Raw genomic sequence first — 20746 nt, 5'->3', positions numbered from 1 at the left:
CATTAGAATGCCATTCCTAAACCACAAAATCTATCAAGGAGCCATAGCTATGGGCGATAAACCACACTAAATGTTTTTCACAAGGTATGTTCCAAAGTATCTTCATTTCAAATGACTCTTGTACAAACATTGTAAAAAATTATCTTTTTTAACAATTAGAGGTAATGAATACCCATATACACTGCAGCAGAAAATATACCACCGCTATTATATAATCGGTCTTACGCAAAATGGTTTCCTGTAGAAAAAAAACAGAGGCAAAAATGTAAAAGAATGCCTATACTGGAGTAGGTCAAATGCCTACCCACATGCCTAATATTCTGTCTTTACTCAGTAACTCTTCCCCTGTGGGTTTATTCCTTCCCCTGTACCCATTACATTTTACAGCCTTGAAGTGCTGCAGCTTTTTTTGTTAATCTATATATAAATTACTGTTATTTTTATTATCACTGGTTTCATTATTGTAAGTATTTTAAGGCAGTCAGCTCTATACTCCAGTGGCATGTGTGCAGCGAAATCATGAAACCATCAAAACACCACAATCAGTATCATAACTGCTTCAAGGGATAAAGGTACAATGTTAGATGTTATATAAGTAAAAGTAACAAACACAATGAGAAAGACAAGTATTACTTTAAGAGTATGTGATTATACACAAAGAATATCATTATGCCTGATTCAATCGAATTTTGTTCTTAAATATCAAACAAATTCTTCTGCGTTCGTTCCAAGAAAAGACATGCATTATCAGAAAGGAATTCTGTGAAAGGTGTTAGCTTGGCAAACTAGGAATGGAAGTGCTTTCTGTACTTGTCTATAAATTACATACTTGAAATCCAGAATGTAACTTCTTTCACAAGGAATGAGAAAATAAAATACTGCTATTCTCCTCTACTTTGAGTTGGTTTTCAACTCATTTAATTGAACTGCAACTGAAGTAGTCATGTGGTCTTTACTTGTACTTCCAACAGTGTCTAAAAGTATCACTGCTAAAAAATTATTTGGGTGTCATGTGGCTCTGTTGATTTCTCGTAATTCAAGAGAAGTAGTGCATAATTTTGTTTCTTACACATGTTGGACTGGATTGAACAGCCCTCTCAAACAATGTTGAGCCTCTGGGTTTTTTCACTGTATTTATTTTCTTCAGCTTCCCGTAACTTGGCACTGATGACTTAAATCCTCCAGAGGAATTCAAGTATTTCAAGTAGTTTGAGAGCCACTTCTTTGAATCAGAATTTGTGTCATAAATCCAGGCCAAGATAGACATTTGTTTGACTTTTACAACATTACTCACTAAGAACAGCTGGTCCTTTACTTCACGTTCATTCAGCAGGGGATACAGTAGTTGTCTGCTTATCTGATCTCTTTCTACCATATTCCATTGGACAAAGGAGCTTATTAAATGACAGTAAACCAAATACGTTGTCTTCCTGTTCTCAGATGGCCTTAGCCCACAAGTAACAAGCATTCCCTGTCAGGTGCATCTGCAGCTCCCACTCACAACACAAATATTCACTTCCATTCCTAACTCAGCTCTGTCCTATTTAGAAGCCAAAACTGCTGTTCCTTATGTTGGAGTTTTCAAAATCAGATTAGATTAGATTGCATTTCAAAGTGAATTTTCAAAATATTTCACAATTTTCCAAGTTTATACATGGTTCTTTGTAGTGTGTATTTTTTAATATTCCTTTTCACAGATTGCTGGGCTTTGGAATTTTGAGGAAGAGTTCTCTTGTTGCCATCTCACACATCTTCATGGCCAAAAACTTTAAAGCAGTTAAATTTTGTGTCCACTGTCCCACTCAAGACCCCTGCCAACACCAAATCAAGTCCTGGGCTGCATTAGGAAGAACACTGCAAGCTGGTCAAAGCAAGTGATTCTTCCCCTTTCCTCAGCGTATTTGAGATCCGTCTGCAGTGCTGTGTTCAGTTCTGGGTTCCTCAGTACAATCAAGACATGGACACACTGAACTGACTTCAGCATGGGGCCACAAAGATGATTAAGGCACTGGTGCCTTTCTCCTGCAAGGAGAAGCTGAGAGAGCTGGGACTGTTCAGCATGGAGATGAGAAAGCTCAGGGGGCTCTTAACAATACATATAAATACCTGAGAGGGGAGGGCCGTAAAGAAGATGGAGCCAGACTCTTCTCAGTGGTGCCCAAAAAAGGACAAGAAGCTATGGGCATAAACTGAAATACAGGAAATGCCATTTAAACTTAAGAAAAAGAGAATGTTTGCTGTTACAGTGATCAGATATTTGAATAAGTTGCCCAGAGAGGTTGTGGAGTCTCAGTCCTTGGAGATACCCAAAACCCAACAGGACAATGCCCTGAGCAACCTGTTCTGTTAACACTGCTTTGAGCCAGGGGAGTGGGCGAGTTGAACAAGATGATCTCCAGAGTTCCCCTCCACCTCAACAATTCAGCGATTCTGTGAAGTCAGGCACCAGTCTGTACAGCAAAATTTTGAAAATTTTCATTATTCCAGAATCCCTCTGGATTTTCACTATCCTCCGCATGAAGAATTTTTTCCTCATGTCCAATATGAACCTTCGAGCTGCAATTTGTGATCCCTGACTGTTGTTACACTCCCTGGCACTATCAACAAGAGTTGGGCTTGGTCACCTCTGTACCTCCCCTTCAAGCATTTGAGGGCTGCTACTACATCACCCCTTAGTCTGCTCTTCACCAGACTAACCAAGCCCAGCTCCTCACGTCTCTCCTCAGGGATCATGTGCTGTAAGCCCTTCACCACCTTGGTAACCCTCTGCTGAACCCCCTCCAGTGCCATCCTGGAAACGCAGCCATTGTTCAATAACTGAACCAAGCCCATTCACACTTGTTTAAATTAAAGGGAATGGTTTCCACCCTTCCACACCACTTTCCCCTCTGCAGCATCATTTCTGAGTCACCCAAGGGCATGCTAGTCATCCTGCTGACCGTAACAGTTACACTGCACTTACTCAACGAGTTCAAAGCGAGACTGTTAGTATGATTATATGTAGACCTGTCTGTTACTGGAAGACTGCACCACTGTTCCAACCATTTGGCAAGTTGTTCTCAGAGCTCCTAGTCTAAAGAACAGTTGCAGAAGCAGACGAATTGACCTGACCACAGACTTCTCCCTGTATAAACTGTGGTGAAAAAGTTCTCAAGATTAAAGCACTGTCAGGCAGTCTTGTCAACGATGCAATAACTTTTTTTCCTCCAGAAAATGCAACCTACCATTCCTTCACGTCCTTTGTCAATATCACACACAGACTCTGCCCAGAATGAAGAAGGACTAAAACACAGATGGGCTAAGACAGAGTGACTAGAGTGGTTTTCGTCTCTGGAAAATACCCTGTCACACTTCAGCAACCACAGAAGCATTACTCTTTCTCACCCAGCTCATGCAATAGTTAAAGAATACTGACACTCTTCTAAATGTTTGGAGCTAGCCAAATCTGTACAGCTTCAAATTTTTGCAGTGAGATCATCCCCATTCTCCATGTGCCAAGAGAAATCACCGCATTTTGAATCGACTCCTAATGCTTGTGGTGTTTCCTACCTTAAGTCTCACATTTCTTGCATAGCACTTTGCATAAATATCAGTTCAAAGCTGTCAGCACGCATCGGCATCATCTAGATATAATAGTCCGCAGGAGGACTGCCACACAGCTTGCTTTCCAGTAACCACTCTAATACAAGTGGTACTTTGAATGACCTGGAAGTCATGCCTTAGGGTAGCCATGAAAGGAAAGTTTTCCCTAGCATTTGAATCTACTTCCACTTTGTCAGCACCCACATAAAATGAGCTTTCCATTTTTATTCATAGACAAGCACCTAATAGTACTCAGGATGCAGAGACTAGAGGGGGTTGCTTGCCCAGAGATACCTAGGAGCATCTGTGCAGAGCAGCTTACTAGGTACTTAATTAACAGCCAGGTTCACTTTGGCTGGCTTTTCGTCTCATCTTCTGAGAATGCTTATGCAGGAGCTTAGCTCTTGTGTGTTTTATGAAAAGGCTAAGAATATCTTAACGATATTCCATCCTTAAGATAGGATATCCAGATGCTGAAATATCTCAGCATCTTCAGCTGCCTTTCAGTCTATAAACGTAGTCCCCATAACACTAACTTACACCAGTGACTCCTGAGGAGAGCTTTACCATGGAGTTCACTTGGAAAAAGGCAATGCTTTTAACCCTTTGGACTACAAATTCTCATTTAGCCGGTGTGTAAGAGCAGCCCGGTACTCCTTGCCGCAGGAAGCTGCCTCCCCTGCGCTCCCACCACCAGGCATCACCCTGCTGGTGCCAGGTACTGGGAACGAAGGGAAAAAACCCAAACCAACGGACAGTGCAAAAAAGGAGTAGAAAAGAAAAGGAAATGGCACTTTCACAAAGTGAGAGTGCACAAAAGTTACCATCCTTTGCAAAAAGTAACTAATGGAAAACGTGGAAAATAGCTTTCATTCAAAGTGCAGACAAATACTCTAATGAAGGCAATTATAAAGAAAAATTAGAAGTTAAGACTTTGTTTTAACACAGGAGAATCAATTCTTCTATCTTTTAACCCTTCTAAGGCAATCTCCTCTTTTCTGCCAGACGTAGCATTCAGCTGGAGTCTCTGTCCACTTAACATCTACTGAAAAGGAGGAAAAATAGACTCCCAAGATATAAAAGAGAGATGGAACTTGGCATCATTTCTGTGAAGACATCCTGAGGAAGACACTGTGAGCTCTGCGTGAAGAAATTAAACATTTCTGAGACAGAGTGGCCATGCTTTCTGCAACGTCAGTAAGCCACTAAATGCCAAAATATCCCCTAAAACAGAGATTTCACAAGATAATGATAGTTCACACTATTGTGTGACTAAACTTTCAGGAGACCACTGACTTTTCAGAATTGCCAGCCCATAAAAAAAGGTACGAAATAATGGTATCCGGAAAAAATAGAATTTTTAAAGTGAGGACTGCTCGTATTAGAAGTAGGATTTTTAATACAGCGTTTTGTCAGGCTGGGAGAGTGACAGGTTTGGAAGAAGCGGTAGGGAAGGGAGAATGGACGAGGAGGAGGTTTCCCGGGTAGGGAGCTGAAGGGGTGCATTTAGCGGGCAGCCGGTGGGGCGGGGGCAGCCGCCCGGTCCCTGAGGCGCTGCGGCACCCTCCGGCAAACCCCCCGGTGCGGCCCGGCAACGGGAGCGGCGCCGCTGGCAGGAGGCAGGTTGGCGGAGGCGAGGGGCGCCCTGGGAGGTAGCGTACCTCGGCGCCCCCTCCTCCTCCCGCCGGCGGTGCGGGGAGGGCGAAGGTGAATGCGCCCTTTGTCCGGCCGAGGCCCCAGCAGACCCACGGCCGGGCGCTTCTTGGGGCTGCCGGCCCGGGCACCGCGGCCCCGGGCGGTGCCGGGGGGAGACCCCGAGGCCGCGCCGCCTCGCCGCTCCCCGGTGCCCCCGCCGCCGCGGCTCGGGACGCGGGACACGACTCGGCTTGCACCCCGCCGGCGCGGAGAGGAGCGGGATGGGCGCGGAAGGCGGGGCCGGGAGGGGAGGTGGAGGCTGCGGCCGGGCTGCCCCCGCCGCTCCCCTCCTCAGAGCCCGGCAGGCGCTCCGCGGCTGACCCGAGTCCGCGTTCCCCGGCAGAACCGCGCCGCCGCCGGGCACCGGGGGCTGCCCCCTCGCTGACGGAGCTGAGCCGGGGCCGGCCGCTGCCACCGCCCCCCGGCGGGCAGAAGAGGCTGCGCTGACGGCGGGCCGAGGTGGGTGAGCCCGGGGGCGGCGGCGGCGGCCCCGGCGTCCGCGCGCGACCGCGTGGCCGGGCTGCGGCCGGGTTCCGGCGCGGCGCCCCGCCCGCCCCGCGGCCGCCGCCGGGCCGGGCCGGGCCGGGCCGGGTGGCCCCGGCGGGTGCGGGCGCCCCGCGGGGCCCGGCCGCCCCCGGGCAGCGGCGCGTAGCGACCGGGCGTCGGGCTGGCAGCGCCCCCGGCCCTGCCCCGGCCGGCGCAGCCCGCCCGGGCGCACTCTGACCGGGGAGAAACGGCGAGCGACGCTCTCCTGCTCCAACCCCCCGGGTTTTATGAGGTTTTCCACAGCGCTCAGCAGAAGTTTTGAAGAGCAGGGGAAGTTATTTACTCGCGTCCCGAGTGCTAACGCCGCCCTGCACGGTGCAGCAGGCACTTTAAAAGCGAGACAGCGCGAACACTTTCACGCTGTCATTTTCCGATGGTGCCGAAGGAAAGAGATGTAGTCGCTGTCCCGTGCCCCTCCCATCGCCTCCTCATTATTATCATAGCCTGTTTATTTTATCCATTTTTCTTTTTTCGTGGAGCCAGCCCTGAAACCCCTTACTCAGGAAAACCTCTCATTGACTTTGGATGATGTTTTCTCGGGGTAGTGCCTGCACAGTGTGGATCCCTGGTGGTTCAGCGTTATAATGAGCCTGTTTTCTCGGTACAAAATGCGGTAGCGTACTCACAGCATTGGAAACTTGGCTTTCTGCAGCTGGACATCCTCCATCCTCATCCACAGCTGCCTCCCAGAGAAGAAGGGCTGTGCACTGAGGATGGACATTACTACAACTTTTTCTTTCATAATAGCTGTGACTTAGATAGGGCTATAACTGATTAATTTCTGTCTCTCACAGGACTCCTAAATTTTTTTCTTCAGATGTATTCTAAAAAGACACATGCTGTAGATGACTCCTTTCTGGCAATTCCTAAGGCACTGAAGAGTAGAATTATAAGTGTCTTGTATTTAGGGGTTTCCACATCTATTACTGTGCTTTGTTATTGGACGTACCCAAGAAATAATTTTGTGTTGACTCTGGTATCAGAAGCCAAGTGGACTATTACGGTTCAGCATCTATGTTTCCTTGCATGCAGTTGCATGGCTGTAACCTGTATTTCCATGGATGAGCACATGCATTCCTTCATGCACACTTTCTTTTTTCTTTCTGTTTTGTCTTCTGCTGCATAAACCATTAATGCTGTATTTAACATTGTATTAAACATTGTTTCTCGAAAGAACCAATAAATCATCATTTAGGATCAGCAGCTGGCATTCTAGCTCATGGCTTTTTTTTTTCACATCACGATATCATTTACTACATCCTCATCAATACAAACCTTTAGCTAGAAGCTATTACTGGACTCTTCACTTCTAAACTTTCTAAATGAAGAGTGATAGCAGCATGGGAATCAAGTGAGTCAAGCTCTTCCACACAGAGCTTCCCAATCTGAAATATGCTTTTGGACCCCCAAGGTAGTGTGGTACTCAAAAGAGGAGAGTTATGAAGTGCCTGGGATCACTGTGTAAGCTCACGTAGGCTGGTGACATTAACCGTTGAAAGATCAACGGAGATCAGTACAGAAAAAAATTAAAAACCAGCAAAGATCTGAGCCACAAGCTGGTTTAACAATTCTAAGAAGTCAGTCTCATTACTTAAGAGTAAAAAGTCAGTCTATAAATTTACATCCTTTTTTTTCCACATCAAACTTTAAAAATCAGAGGGTAGGCCTCAAAAACAGTGTGACTGCCCTTCATATTCTGAGCTCTTTTAAAAATAGATCTGGAGCTCACTGTATTTGTTACCATTTTTTTCCAGGTAAGTAAGACTGGGTACTGAGTTCTGTTTGTAAACTATTCTTTGCCATTGTAACAGATAGAAATACGGTATATTAAAACGTAGAAGTAGAAATTCTTAACTAATCATGGGACTGCAGGTTTTTTGAAGATATCGGATACCCTGAAACTTGTGATAAAGTCACTGGGACTAGCCCTAGGAGTAGGGGGCAAAAATAGAAATGTGCCTTCATCAGCCCATTCTTTCCTGTGTGCAGGATACACAAGCCATCCATTAGCTGGTGTAGGAAAGGGTTAACAGCCTGACCTTCAGACAGAAGCTCTTGTTGACCCTACTCTGCAACACTTGGCTGAAAGGTTATGCCCAAAGGGAGAGCTTGCTAGCAGGAGGGAAAAATCCAAAGAGAAATACTTAGGAAAAGAATACTTTGGCTTCAGGAGTCTGGTGGCCTGGCAGAAAGCAAACCCTCACAGCAGACAATACAAGACTGTAGGACTCATCCACTGAAGGAACCAGACACAGGAAAAAAAGGACAACTGTCACAGTCTGATTTGTCTGTGCGATTTCCCAAAAGGTTTATGGATATAAAAGAATCAGTAGTTAGCAAAACAGTTTCATATCTAGTAATTCAGCTAGTAATTCTATTCTCTTTCCCTTTTTTTTTTCTGGCTTCTGATTTTTTATAGTCCTTAGTAGCTTAGAACCATTTCTGCTGGTACTTGTGGGTGATGAGTATTGCCAGTGTACATTGGAACAGCATGAGTGAAGCTCCAGCTGGAGCTTCCTGACAATGTCGAAGGGAGAATATATCTCTAAAGCCATAGAGTGACTGTCAAGTAGACCAATCATAAAACCTAAACCCTAAAAACCTAAAAAATGTGTGTTAGGAACCACACATTTGCATGAGTTTCTTGCCTCAGCAAGTCTCGTGAACTTAATCAAAATCCATCTTCATAACATTTTACATGTTATTTCTTTAAGCTGTTTCAAACTTTATTGTTGCAATTTAAAAACTTTCAGCCTGAATTAATTAATTCATTCCACTGGTGACATAAGCATTTAGCTTAATTGTACTTTTTCATCAGTGATTTTGTTCTGTTGATTCATATCCTCTCTAAGCCTCTGCTTTACTTAAAAAAACAAGCTGAGCTTTTCTGTTCTCTTCTCAGAGAACAGACTTTCCTTTCCCTGGATTATCGTACCTTCTCCAGCAAATGGGCAGAGGAGAGAGAAGGAAAGATTTTGAGGGAAAATAGGCTTCAAAGTTCCAGTAAGGCATTTCAAAATCCGTTTTACATCCTGTGTTTGTTTTGCAGGGAATTTCCACAATGGAGAAGAGGGAAGGTGATAATCATGCCATTGATCAGAATGCAGGTCAGAGCATCATGCCAAGAAGAAACACAGGAAACCTTAGCAACTTGGTAATGTTTCTATAAAAAAGCAGCTCATATGTCACACAAAATACTGCAATCTTTCATTCGATTTTGTCCAGAAACACTGTGTTCCCATCACACTGGCATATCATCAATACTTCCAAAGTCTTGTCACAATATTGACATGAAGAGATAAAAAGATAAAGAGCATCTCATTCAGTTTAATCACAGTCCATGCTAAAAAATACACAGTTTAGGCCAGCTAAAAACTACATGAGGTTAGTTGCTAATTGTATTTTACCAGATGAGAAAACCTCTATAGAAATAATTTGGGATTTTTATACAGGAATATAAAATTTATCTTTAGAGGAGTCTTCATAATTGCCACATTGCATTCAGTAAGTTTTCCACACCACACAAAAAGTCCAGAAAAAAAAATCCACTCCAACAGCATTTGCCTCTGCAACTGCTGATGCACAGAAGTTCATGCTACAACTTTGTATTCTAATGTGAACTGTCTCACAGGCTGTGAAATATTGACTTAGGTGTGACAGACTATCTCTTCAAGAAACAGGTATCTTTTGGGTGAAAGCTGGTTCAGATGTGAATCTCAGTTTGTATAATTTATACCAATTTCCCATCCTGCAATTCATAGGCTACATTCTACTTTTCTTCATGGACTAGAGAATAAAATTTACTTAGGCTACACCTTCACTCTTACAAAGATATGCTTTTATCATCATCATGATTTTATTATCATTTATCGTCAGCTGGCCAAAGCGGCAGCAGCGGCAGCAGCAGCGGCAGCAACTGAGGTGAGTGGGGGCGAGATCGGGCTGTAGCGGCGGTTTCCGTGCTCTGGCCCCCGCCCCGAGCAGCAGCCCCGAGACCCAGAAGTTCCCAGCAACGAATCAGGAGAGGAGGGGGCATAACACCACCCCCTATTGATCGGGTGATAAAGAGCCTCCTGGAGGACAGGGACTAGTCCCTGCCCAGAGGGGAGAGGGGGAGTCAGCAGTGACTGGCTGTGTCCCAGGCGGGGGAGGGCACAGCCGTTTGCATCTCTTTGGGCAGGGCGCTGACTCCCTCCCAGTGCACAAGGAGAGGAAGGCGCCAAGGAGCTGTGAATCTTCTGCTGTCAGTCGGCAGCAGCGGTGGCAGCGATAGCGACTGAGGTGAGTGTGGGCGAGGGTGAGATCGGGCTGTACCGGGCGGGTTCCGTTCTCAGGGCCACCCGAGCAGCAGCCCCCGAGTCCCGTCCCAGGAGAGGAGGGGGCGTAGCCGGAGGCACCGTGGGAGATTTGAAGAGCCCCTGGGGAGCGCGAGCGACCCGGAGCGCGCAAACAGGGGCGTGGCAGTTTGCGCAGCAGTTCGCGCAGGCAGGGCGGCGAGCAGGGTAGGCGGGCAGGCAGGTATGGTTTCCACTCGGCGGGGCCCTAGGTCCCTTGCGGGTGCCAGAAAAGACATGGCAACCCAAACGGACCTGCCGCGGAAGCATGCGGAGGTGCAGGTGTCAGGCTGCAGGGAGTGCCAGAGCCTGGCCCTGGCACTCGAGGGTAACGTAGACCTCACCTGTGTGAGGTGCGACCTGATCTCCTTGGTGGCCCAACTCAAGGAGGAGGTGGAAAGGTTAAGGAGCACAGGAGCATCCCAGGAAGAGGATGGCGGGCAGTGCTGTTCCCTGCCTGTCCTGGGGAAAACGGATGGGCCTAATGCTCCCCCAGTAGTGGAGGATCCTCTTCCTCCTCCACAAGGAGCAGGAGGAGACCTAGGGGATGGGGGGAAATGGAGGCAGGTCCCTGCTCGGGGTGGCAGGCGAATCCCATCCCGACCTTCCTCCCCTCCCCACGTCCCCCTGCAGAATAGGTATGAGGTGCTGGAGCCTGAGCGTCTTCCTGAGTGTCAGGAAGACATGAATCTAGGTGAAAGACCCTCTACGGGGCTACGTAAACAGAAGCAACCGAGTAAGAGGGTTGCAACCAGCTCCAAAAAGGAGAAAAGAAAAGTAATTGTTATAGGCGACTCCCTGCTAAGGGGAACGGAGGGCCCCATATGCAGGCCAGACCCGACTCACAGGGAAGTCTGCTGCCTCCCTGGGGCTTGGGTCAGGGATGTTGCCAGGAGGATTTCTCAACTGGTGAGGCCCTCTGACTACTACCCACTATTAGTATTCCAGGTGGGTAGGGATGAGATTGAAGAGAGAAGTCCCAGGGCTATCAAAAGGGACTTTAGGGCCCTGGGGCGTTTGGTAAAGGGGGTAGGTGCGCAGGTGATATTCTCTTCAATTCCTTCGGTGTTTGGTGAAAATAGGGAAAAGACTATGAAAGTACAACAGATTAATATGTGGCTAAGAGACTGGTGCCATAAGTGGGATTTTGGGTTTGTTGACCACGGGGCGGCTTTCATGGCACCGGGCCTGCTTATGCCGGATGGGGAACAGCTGAATCAGAAGGGGAAAAGGGTTATGGCCCAGAAGTTGGCAGGGCTAATCAAGAGGTCTTTAAACTAGGTTCGATGGGGGAGGGGGATAAGACCAGGGCAGCCACAAATGAACCTAGGGGTGACAGGCCTGCGTCGGGGGCAAGGCCGCTAGCCCAGCTGAAGTGTGTTTACACCAATGCACGCAGTATGGGCAACAAACAGGAAGAGCTAGAAGCCACTGTACAGCAGGAAGGTTATGATGTGGTTGCCATCACAGAAATGTGGTGGGATGACTCTCATGACTGGAGTGCTGCTATGGATGGCTATAGGCTCTTTAAGAGGGACAGGCGAAGCAGGAGAGGCGGTGGGGTAGCGCTATATGTTAGGGAGTGCTTGGACTGTGTTGAAATTGAGGAAGATGGTGAGGATGACAAGGTTGAATGTTTATGGGTGAAGATCAGGGGGAAGGTCGGCAGGGCGGACATTATGGTGGGAGTCTGTTATAGACCACCCAACCAGGATGAGCAGGCGGATGAGGCGTTTTACAAGCGGCTGTCGGAAGCCGCCCGGTCGCCGGCCCTTGTACTCATGGGCGACTTCAACTTGCCAGATGTCTGCTGGAAATACAACATGGCAGAGAGGAAGCAATCTAGGAGGTTCCTCGAATGTGTGGAGGACAACTTCTTCATGCAAGTGGTAAATGAGCCCACTAGAGGAAGGGCCCTGCTTGACCTGTTGTTTGTGAACAGAGAAGGACTAGTGGGAGATGTGAGGGTCGGTGGCCATCTTGGGAGTAGCGACCACGAAATGTTAGAGTTTTCGATAGTGGGGGAAGTAAGGAGGGGCAAGAGTAGAACTTCTGCCTTAGATTTCCGGCGGGCTGACTTTAGCCTGTTTAAGAGGCTGGTGGACCGAGTCCCTTGGCAATCAGTCCTGAAGGGCAAAGGAGTCCAGGAAGGCTGGACATGCTTCAAAAGGGAATTGCTAAATATTCAGTAGCAGTCTGTCCCAGTCTGTAGGAAGACAAGCCGTCGGGGAAAAAGACCGGCCTGGTTAAACAGGGAACTTAGACTAGAACTTAAGGAAAAAAAGAGAACCTACTTGCTCTGGAAGAAGGGTCAGGTAACTTGGGAGGTCTATAGGGACGTGGCCAGGTCGTGTAGGGAGAAGATTAGAAGGGCCAAAGCTCAATTAGAGCTTGATTTGGCTGCTACAGTTAAAGATAACAAAAAAAAGCTTTTACAAATACATCAACAGCAAAAGGAGGGTCAAGGAGAGCCTCTACCACTTGCTGAATGAGGAGGGTAGTGTAGTGTCAGGGGATGAGGAAAAGGCAGAGGTGCTCAATGCCTTCTTTGCCTCGGTCTTTAATGTCAAGACCGGTTGTCCTCAGGAGACTCGGCCCCCAGAGCCTGAAGTTAGGGATGGGGGGCTGTGTGAACCTCCCGTAATCCAGGAGGAGACGGTTAGTGACCTGCTGTGCCAGTTGGACACCCACAAGGCTATGGGCCCGGATGGGATTCACCCCAGAGTAATGAAGGAACTGGCAAACGAACTTGCCAAACCACTCTCGATTATCTGCCGGCAGTCCTGGTTAACTGGAGAAGTTCCAGCTGACTGGAAATTAGCAAATGTAACGCCCATCTACAAGAAGGGTCGGAAGGATGATCCAGGGAACTATAGACCTGTCAGCCTGACCTCGGTGCCAGGCAAGGTGATGGAACAGATCATCCTGAGTGCCATTACACGGCACATACAGGACAATCGGGGCATCGGGGCCAGCCAACATGGATTCATGAAAGGCAGGTCCTGCTCGACCAACCTGGTCTCCTTCTATGACCAAGTGACCCGCTTAGTAGATGAGGGCAGGGCTGTGGATGTAGTCTATGTAGACTTCAGTAAGGCATTCGACACTGTCTCCCACAGCATCCTTCTAGACAAACTGGCTACCCGGGGCTTGGATGGGTGGACTCTTAAATGGGTTAAAAACTGGCTGGATGGCCGAGCCCAGAGAGTGGTGGTGAATGGGGCAAAGTCCAACTGGCGGCCGGTCACTAGCGGTGTTCCCCAGGGCTCAGTTCTGGGGCCGGTGCTGTTCAATATCTTTATAGATGATCTAGACGTAGGGATTGAGTGCACCCTCAGCAAATTTGCAGATGACACCAAGCTGGGTGGGAGTGTCGATCTGCTGGAGGGTAGGAAGGCCCTACAGAGGGATCTGGACAGGTTAGATAGATGGGCTGAGACCAACGGCATGAGGTTCAACAAGAACAAGTGCCGGGTCTTACACTTCGGCCACAACAACCCCACGCGGTGCTACAGGCTGGGGGAAGAGTGGTTAGAAAGCGGCCCGGCGGAAAGAGACCTGGGGGTGCTGATCGACAGCCGGCTAAACATGAGCCAGCAGTGTGCCCAGGTGGCCAAGAAGGCCAATGGCATCCTGGCCTCTATTAGGAATAGTGTAGCCAGCCGGTCTAGGGAAGTGATCGTCCCTCTGTACTCGGCACTGGTGAGGCCACATCTTGAGTACTGTGTTCAGTTCTGGGCCCTGCACTTCAAGAAAGGTGTTGAGGTGTTGGAGCGAGTCCAGAGGAGGGCAACCAAGCTGGTGAAGGGTCTGGAGGGTCTGTCCTACGAGGAACGGCTGAGGGAGCTGGGGTTGTTTAGCCTGGAGAAGAGGAGGCTCAGAGGTGACGTTATTGCAGTCTACAACTACCTGAAGGGAGGCTGTAGTGAAGTGGGAGTTGGCCTCTTCTCCTGGGCAACTAGCGATAGGACAAGAGGACACAGCCTCAAGCTTCGCCAGGGGAGGTTCAAGTTGGACATTAGGAAGAATTTCTTTACAGAAAGGGTTATTAGCCATTGGAATGGGCTGCCCAGGGAGGTGGTGGAGTCACCATCTCTGGATGCGTTTAAGAAAAGACTGGACATGGCACTTAGTGCCATGGTCTAGTTGACATGGTGGTGTCAGGGCAACGGTTGGACTCAATGATCCCTGAGGTCTCTTCCAACCTGGTTGATTCTGTGATTCTGTGATTCTGTGATCAGATAAACATGTAGTAGCTATTCAGCCAAAAAATCCTAATGAAGACCATGCCCTTTAATTTTATTGTGAGGCCCTGCAGGCAAGTCAGTCAGACATGTGGGAAACAGGCTACCTTGTCTCCAATTAGGACTTTACAGCAAGATAGCAGTGTACATTTTTTCTCTCTCTGTTCAAACAAAACACCTATGTGTCATTGAAGATGAACACAAGACTTGCACCCACTTACTCTTGCGTTATTTACAAATACCACCTTGTTTGAACTGACTGCTTAATGAGCTTCAATGTAATATTTGATTCTTAAGAATAAAGCCAGATAATATTGCTGAGATAGGAAGATCTCCTGTATCCCAGCAGAACACTAACTTACAACTTTCAAACTACTAATATTTGCCTTCCTCAAAACTGATAGTGCCATTTCACTTTCTGGAGGTCTGGACATCTGCCACATCAGTCATTCTAAAGCTGAGCCATTGCAGCATTAGTTCAGTTTTACTTTACATTTCACTGGAAATTAAAGGACTTACATGTTTGTTGCCTAATGTTATCAGTTCTCAGTTCTCCACCCCTGGACAGTTGTCTGCTGCATCAAGTGCAATGTCCTACTGTTGGTATACGTATTTTCTTTTTGTAGGTATACTGATCATGTACTCTTTCATGAACTGTAACTATGGGACAATCTTTAAATATATTATCTCAGTGTAAAACAGTTAGTAATATTACACTAAAATTTTGTACTAGCTCAGCTCCTTCTAAAGTCTGTGATAATTCTGCCAAGATCTTCTGTGAGACTAGAATAAAACCATGCCTACTTGGCAGCAGAAAATTCAGCTTTTTAAACTGAAGTGACTCAGTTTCACAAGTTTTCATAAAAGTTGAGGACACTCTTACATTTGTGAAGGAGAAAAAGACGACCACGGGATTTGATGCTGGAGTTGACAGATGTGCAGCTGGTCTAGTATGCCGGATCCCAAACATTTCTGCTTACATCCTTATTCCCCCAATTAAATGTCATTAAAGTAGCAGGGACTGAATGAAATATTTTTTTGTCTTAACTCTGGATTCTGTTATTGTGGATATTATTTGGGCTGCATCATTAATTCTGTAGCTGAATTTTGACATTTGAAATCTGTAGCTCATATCATAAGAAGCTGTAATGATGCTTGACATGATGTAATCGATCTTCCCCTGTTGTGTAGTTAACTTCCTGGAATTAAAATGTTTTGAAATCACCGCAGATAATGAATGATGAATGAGAAATCTATGCTAAAAGTGTTTTGCTCAACTACTGACTATGCTGTTTGAAACATTATGTTTTCAAGCTACCTTGTCTTTAATAGCGTGTATGTTTTGTATATGGTTTCATATACAAAATAATGGTTTTGTATATAATAGCAGTAACGGTTGGACTCGATGATCCCTGAGGTCTCTTCCAACCTGGTTGATTCTGTGATTCTGTGATTCTGTGATTCAGTGCAGTACAGTGTAAAGGCCATGACGGCAAACACTATCATTACTGGAGTTTTTAATCTTCTCTTGAACTCACTTGGTATTTCCTTTCTGTCCTTTCCAGAATGTGGATATGCAAGTCACCAGTCCACCAGAAGCAGCTGCACTTTTTAATTTACATCAAGCACACCATTTTAATGAGTTTGAACACTCTTCAGAACAACCCTGCAAGCAGGATCTGTTCCCCAAGTGGCATTTGCCAATGAAGATAGCATCTGTGATCTCATTATTAACATTTATTTACACTTCTATGAGAGATGTCATGTATCCTTTTATAACCAGAAAGGAAAATGTTTTCTATAAAATTCCAGTCCTTGTCATAAACAAAGTTTTACCAGTGGTTTCAATAACCCTTTTAGCACTAGTATATTTACCAGGAATATTAGCTGCTGGTTTCCAGCTGTACTTTGGCACCAAGTATAAAAGGTTTCCCCAGTGGCTGGATAGATGGATGTTATCAAGGAAGCAATTTGGACTTCTCAGTTTCTTCTTCGCTGCAATGCACGCCTGCTATAGCTTATGCTATCCAATGAGAAGATCGTACAGATACAAGCTGCTGAACTGGGCATTCCAGCAGGTACGATGGGCACGCAAATGCCAACCCTTCTATATTCAGACAATCCTTATTTTGGTCATTCAAGCAAATATGGTTGGAGGGGAATGCCATTTTCATTGCCTTTGTCTGATTTTGAAGCAGAGCTCTGTTAAAGGATGGAGCGGGATTTAGTTGTTAAAGCATGTAACAGAGAGTCGAGAGTTATCACAGCTGTGCCAGCGTGTATTAAATAAGTCACTTTCTTCATTTGGGATTTTTTTATCTCTCTTTAAAATGCACGTAATTGTACCTGCCTCACAGGAACATTTAAGTCTTCGGCACACTATTAGTTTAGTGTAGATTAATCTCTGCACCAGTAGAATCTAACTATCTACAAAAACTGAGCACATCCCATTTCTAGACATATTCTTTGTAAAGTGAATTAACCAGCAATGAAGGAGGGCTGATCTAAATCACAATATTCTGTATTTGCCAGAAACTACATTTGTGAACACTGATGGCTCCACAACTGGGCTGATGCACACTAACTTGTTAAAAGATAGAATTTCTATCATGCTTCTGAGTCATGGGCAATAACTGGCTGGCAAAGCTCTCAAAGATCCTCTGTGACTAGAGAGTTCCTAATACTTGCATGTCGCCTTGAGTGCCATGAGTATTGCAGTATAAGGAATATTCGAATATAAGGTATAGACTGCAAATGTACATTTTTATTACTCTCAAAGACTGATCTAGAGTTTTATTAAAAGCACAGTATGATGTTAGCAACTTCTTGAGAATTCTGTAAACAATCAAACTACCTGTTGAAAACTCTGAAATCACCCTAGTAATCTGACTTGAATGGATTACCACAAATTTCCTTGAGATTCTAGTCTTCAAATGAAGAAATGATCGTATTTGGGGCATATTACGGCATGGTGATCACTAGCAGCATCAAAGGGCTGTTGCAAGTACTCATAAATAGGAGAAGCTTTGACATCAGTTTATTAAAATCACAACGTTTTCATCCATACCAACCTTCGTATTCAGTGCAGTTGAATGTACCAAGTTGTTTTTAAAAAAACAGAGCTAAACAACTATCCTGGCAGGATACCATCATTAAGCATGCCTGCTGAATTAGCTCCCTAAAATAGTGCTGTTAATTATTTCCTGTTGTCAAAATCGCCCAGATGTGGTATTTAGCCATAGATGGAATTTTTTTGTCAAAGAATAAGATTTCTCCTGCTGTGAAGGCAGGCTAACAGGCCTCAGAACCAGTCTCTCCTGGGCCAAGATGCTGATGAAGTCTAAATTCTTCTCATTTAAAGCCCACCTTTGCTCTGCAGATACTAGTGGAGACTTTATCATCAGAAGTAAATAGCGGTTACATTCAGAGACATTCAAACAAACAAAAATACTGTGTTTCTTGGCTTATTTTTGAATGTTGTGGTGAAAATAGCTGTATTTCACACAAATGGCTAAGTGTGCCAGTCTGTCATTTTAAATATGGTGTTCTTTCGGCAGGTCAAACAAAAAAAAGAAAATGCCTGGATTGAACACGATGTTTGGAGAATGGAGATTTATGTGTCTCTAGGAATTCTGGGACTTGCTTTGCTGGCCTTGTTGGCAATAACATCAATCCCATCTGTCAGTCACTCTTTGACCTGGAGAGAGTTCCACTACATTCAGGTATGCATAAATGTCATTATTGCATGTCATTAGTCCTCATTTGTCGGACTGTATGTTATTAACTAAGACCATTAGGAGTCAAACAAACACAAAGGTAGTGAAGCCAATCTAAAAGTTTGTTCCATACTCTTTGTTAATTGCTTTGCAAGAAATGTTCATTTCATTTGTTATTTTGTCAGGATAAAAGGCTGTGAGGTTCAGGGTGTGAAGTGGGAAGAAAGACAACTCCAAACCACTTTTTTGCTCCTCTGACCTGGTGACCAACAGCAGTTGTCCCTTCAGGACCTATTCTTAGGTCAAAGACCTCTGGTGCTGAAGGCATTTCAGTCATCTTCTGCGCATCTTATGTTTCAGGAATGCCCTTTGTCCTGCTGAATTGGGAGTAAGTGGTATTGAACCAGCCAATACTGTTCCCCATACAGCATGGGATTTCACTACACAAGGAGAATTGCTTGTTGCTCCCTTGGAGCTGTGTTGGCAATTCTTTACTGCGTGAGCAGTATCAGGTGGCTGGAAAGTCCAGGAGAAGGCTTCTGCCCAATAATACATGCAAAGGTTTTCCATCTGCAGCATTATTAGCTTCATAACCCCCTCCAAAAAGGTGTATTCTGAAAAGGAGACATCTTAGAACAGATGCATAATGAAATCCAGCCAGTCCTGAGTTTGCTACAGATGTGCTTGTTTCATTCACCTAAATATCTGGTTTACTCTTGGTTCTTCTGTATTATATGCAGTAATAATCAGGGGTGGTTCTGCTGACATCAATATGAACACACTAGAGTTAAGCAAGTGTTGAATTAGGTCCCTGAACACCAAAATCTGAAAATTGAATTACCTACTAAGTACATGACATTTGAAAACTTTATCTTAATTTGAAAAGTAGATCTGAAATGTATCTCTTCCTGCAATTAGTGATTTGAGATTCTGCCCACTCTATGAAGGGCATCATTTGTAAGAAAAGTTTTCAGCTCTACAGAGAATCTATATGGACAGGTCTAGTGATGATTGCTTTCAGTATTAAATTAGCATGGTGAAGAAACCCAGAAGAGTAATACTAATATATTGGATTAGTTTTATAAACAAATAGCCTTTATAATTGAAAATCAGATTCTGTATATTTAGCACTTGGAAAGGCAGCGTTTAACTTCACTGATGACTAATTCCATTTTTCTAACAATATCAAGATTGTTATGCAACAAGAAACTCAAAATGACTAGTAACTCTAGCATAAAATTTCCTTTACTCCTGAATTTCATAGACATCCTAAGCCAAATTTATCACTGTAAGTGGAATGAAAGACTTTGGTTTCCTGTAGTTGTGCAATTGCTTTTGTCATAGTATGAGACTTACCAGAGTTTCTCATTTTAATTGACCTTAAAATTTTTCTTTGCAAACAATCAATTAAGCCATTTATAAATCTGCTTTTGAACTCAATTTATCACAGAAATAAAGTAATTTAGGATATAGATGACATCTATAAATTGAGATATTGAGAACTGACTGTTTTTCAAGAATAGCCTGTAATCCATGATCTCTTCTGTGTATTAGCTAAGTATCATAGCAGTAGCTGAAAAATGTGCCTCATCTGTTTTCTCTTAGAGTGGCATAGAGGGGTACAGTTAGATTCTTGAATTATAGTTCTTAAATTTTAGTTCAAAGCCAATGATCTGTTTTCTTTGACTTAAGTGTGTTGGTTGAGGCCCTTCCTGATTTCCATATTTGCTTAACAGACTATTATTTTTGCCAAGTTGGAAAAAATAAATAGTTTACTATTTTCTTTCTCTTTTCAGAGCAAGATGGGATATTTAGCTCTGCTGATATGCACTGTTCACGCACTGGTGTTTGCTTGGAATAAGTGGGTTGATGTTAACCAGTTTATCTGGTATACACCACCTTCATTTATGGTAGCAGTTTTTCTTCCTATTGTAGTTCTGCTTTGTAAATGCATACTGCTCCTCCCATGTTTTAGGAAGAGGATAAAAAAGATAAGATGTGGTTGGGAAGCTAACACACAAACCAATCAAACCAACATGACTTCCAGACTGTAGATCAAATATGGACATTTCCTTACTATGTATGTAAATATGCTCAAGGCCATGAAATGTTCACTCGCGAGCACTGTTTTCATATTTTCCTTAGATGTTTCTTTTTCACTTTTCATTTCAACTTCAGGAGTATGGTATACTTGATGCAATTTGGACCTTTGCTATAACAGAAGGTGAAAACATTCATTTTACACTTTAATCTATTTGGTGTTCTGGTATTTGATCATTTCTTTCTTCTGACTCATTGCTTTTAAAATCCAAGGGCTTTATTGCCTCAGTCGTAATTCTTTCCTAGGCAAAAGCAATCATAAATCATTGCTCCAGATGACCACAGAAAGTAAATAAATGATTACACCACAGAACACAGGAATGCTTTCTGCTTCTCACAGCCATGTTTGTTCCTTCGTTAAATCTCAGTATTATAACGGGACAACAACTAGAGTATTTATCATCCCATTCCCCCTTATCGCCCACATCCTATGTTTCACTCTGCAGAATGGGGACCTTGGCACATGAGCCAGACAGAAACTTCGTATTCCTACCACGTCTTGAACTTAGACAATTGGGCAAGCAGAATT

General features: G+C 44.8%; 1 protein-coding gene across 1 annotated transcript; it reads left to right on the top strand.

The window, feature by feature from the left end:
- Positions 1-5654: 5654 nt before the first annotated feature.
- STEAP1 (STEAP family member 1) lies at positions 5655-20171 on the top strand. The gene is made up of 5 exons (XM_068405390.1): positions 5655-5736; positions 8873-8977; positions 15967-16479; positions 17959-18123; positions 19914-20171. The coding sequence occupies exons 2-5, from the start codon at positions 8885-8887 to the stop codon at positions 20169-20171; spliced, it is 1029 nt and encodes a 342-aa protein (XP_068261491.1). The 5' UTR covers positions 5655-5736; positions 8873-8884.
- Positions 20172-20746: the final 575 nt, after the last annotated feature.

This window comes from Nyctibius grandis, chromosome 7, assembly GCF_013368605.1.
Source record: "Nyctibius grandis isolate bNycGra1 chromosome 7, bNycGra1.pri, whole genome shotgun sequence".
NCBI classification, from domain to species: Eukaryota; Metazoa; Chordata; class Aves; order Nyctibiiformes; family Nyctibiidae; genus Nyctibius; species Nyctibius grandis.
This window is presented reverse-complemented; position numbering and strand designations above follow the sequence as displayed.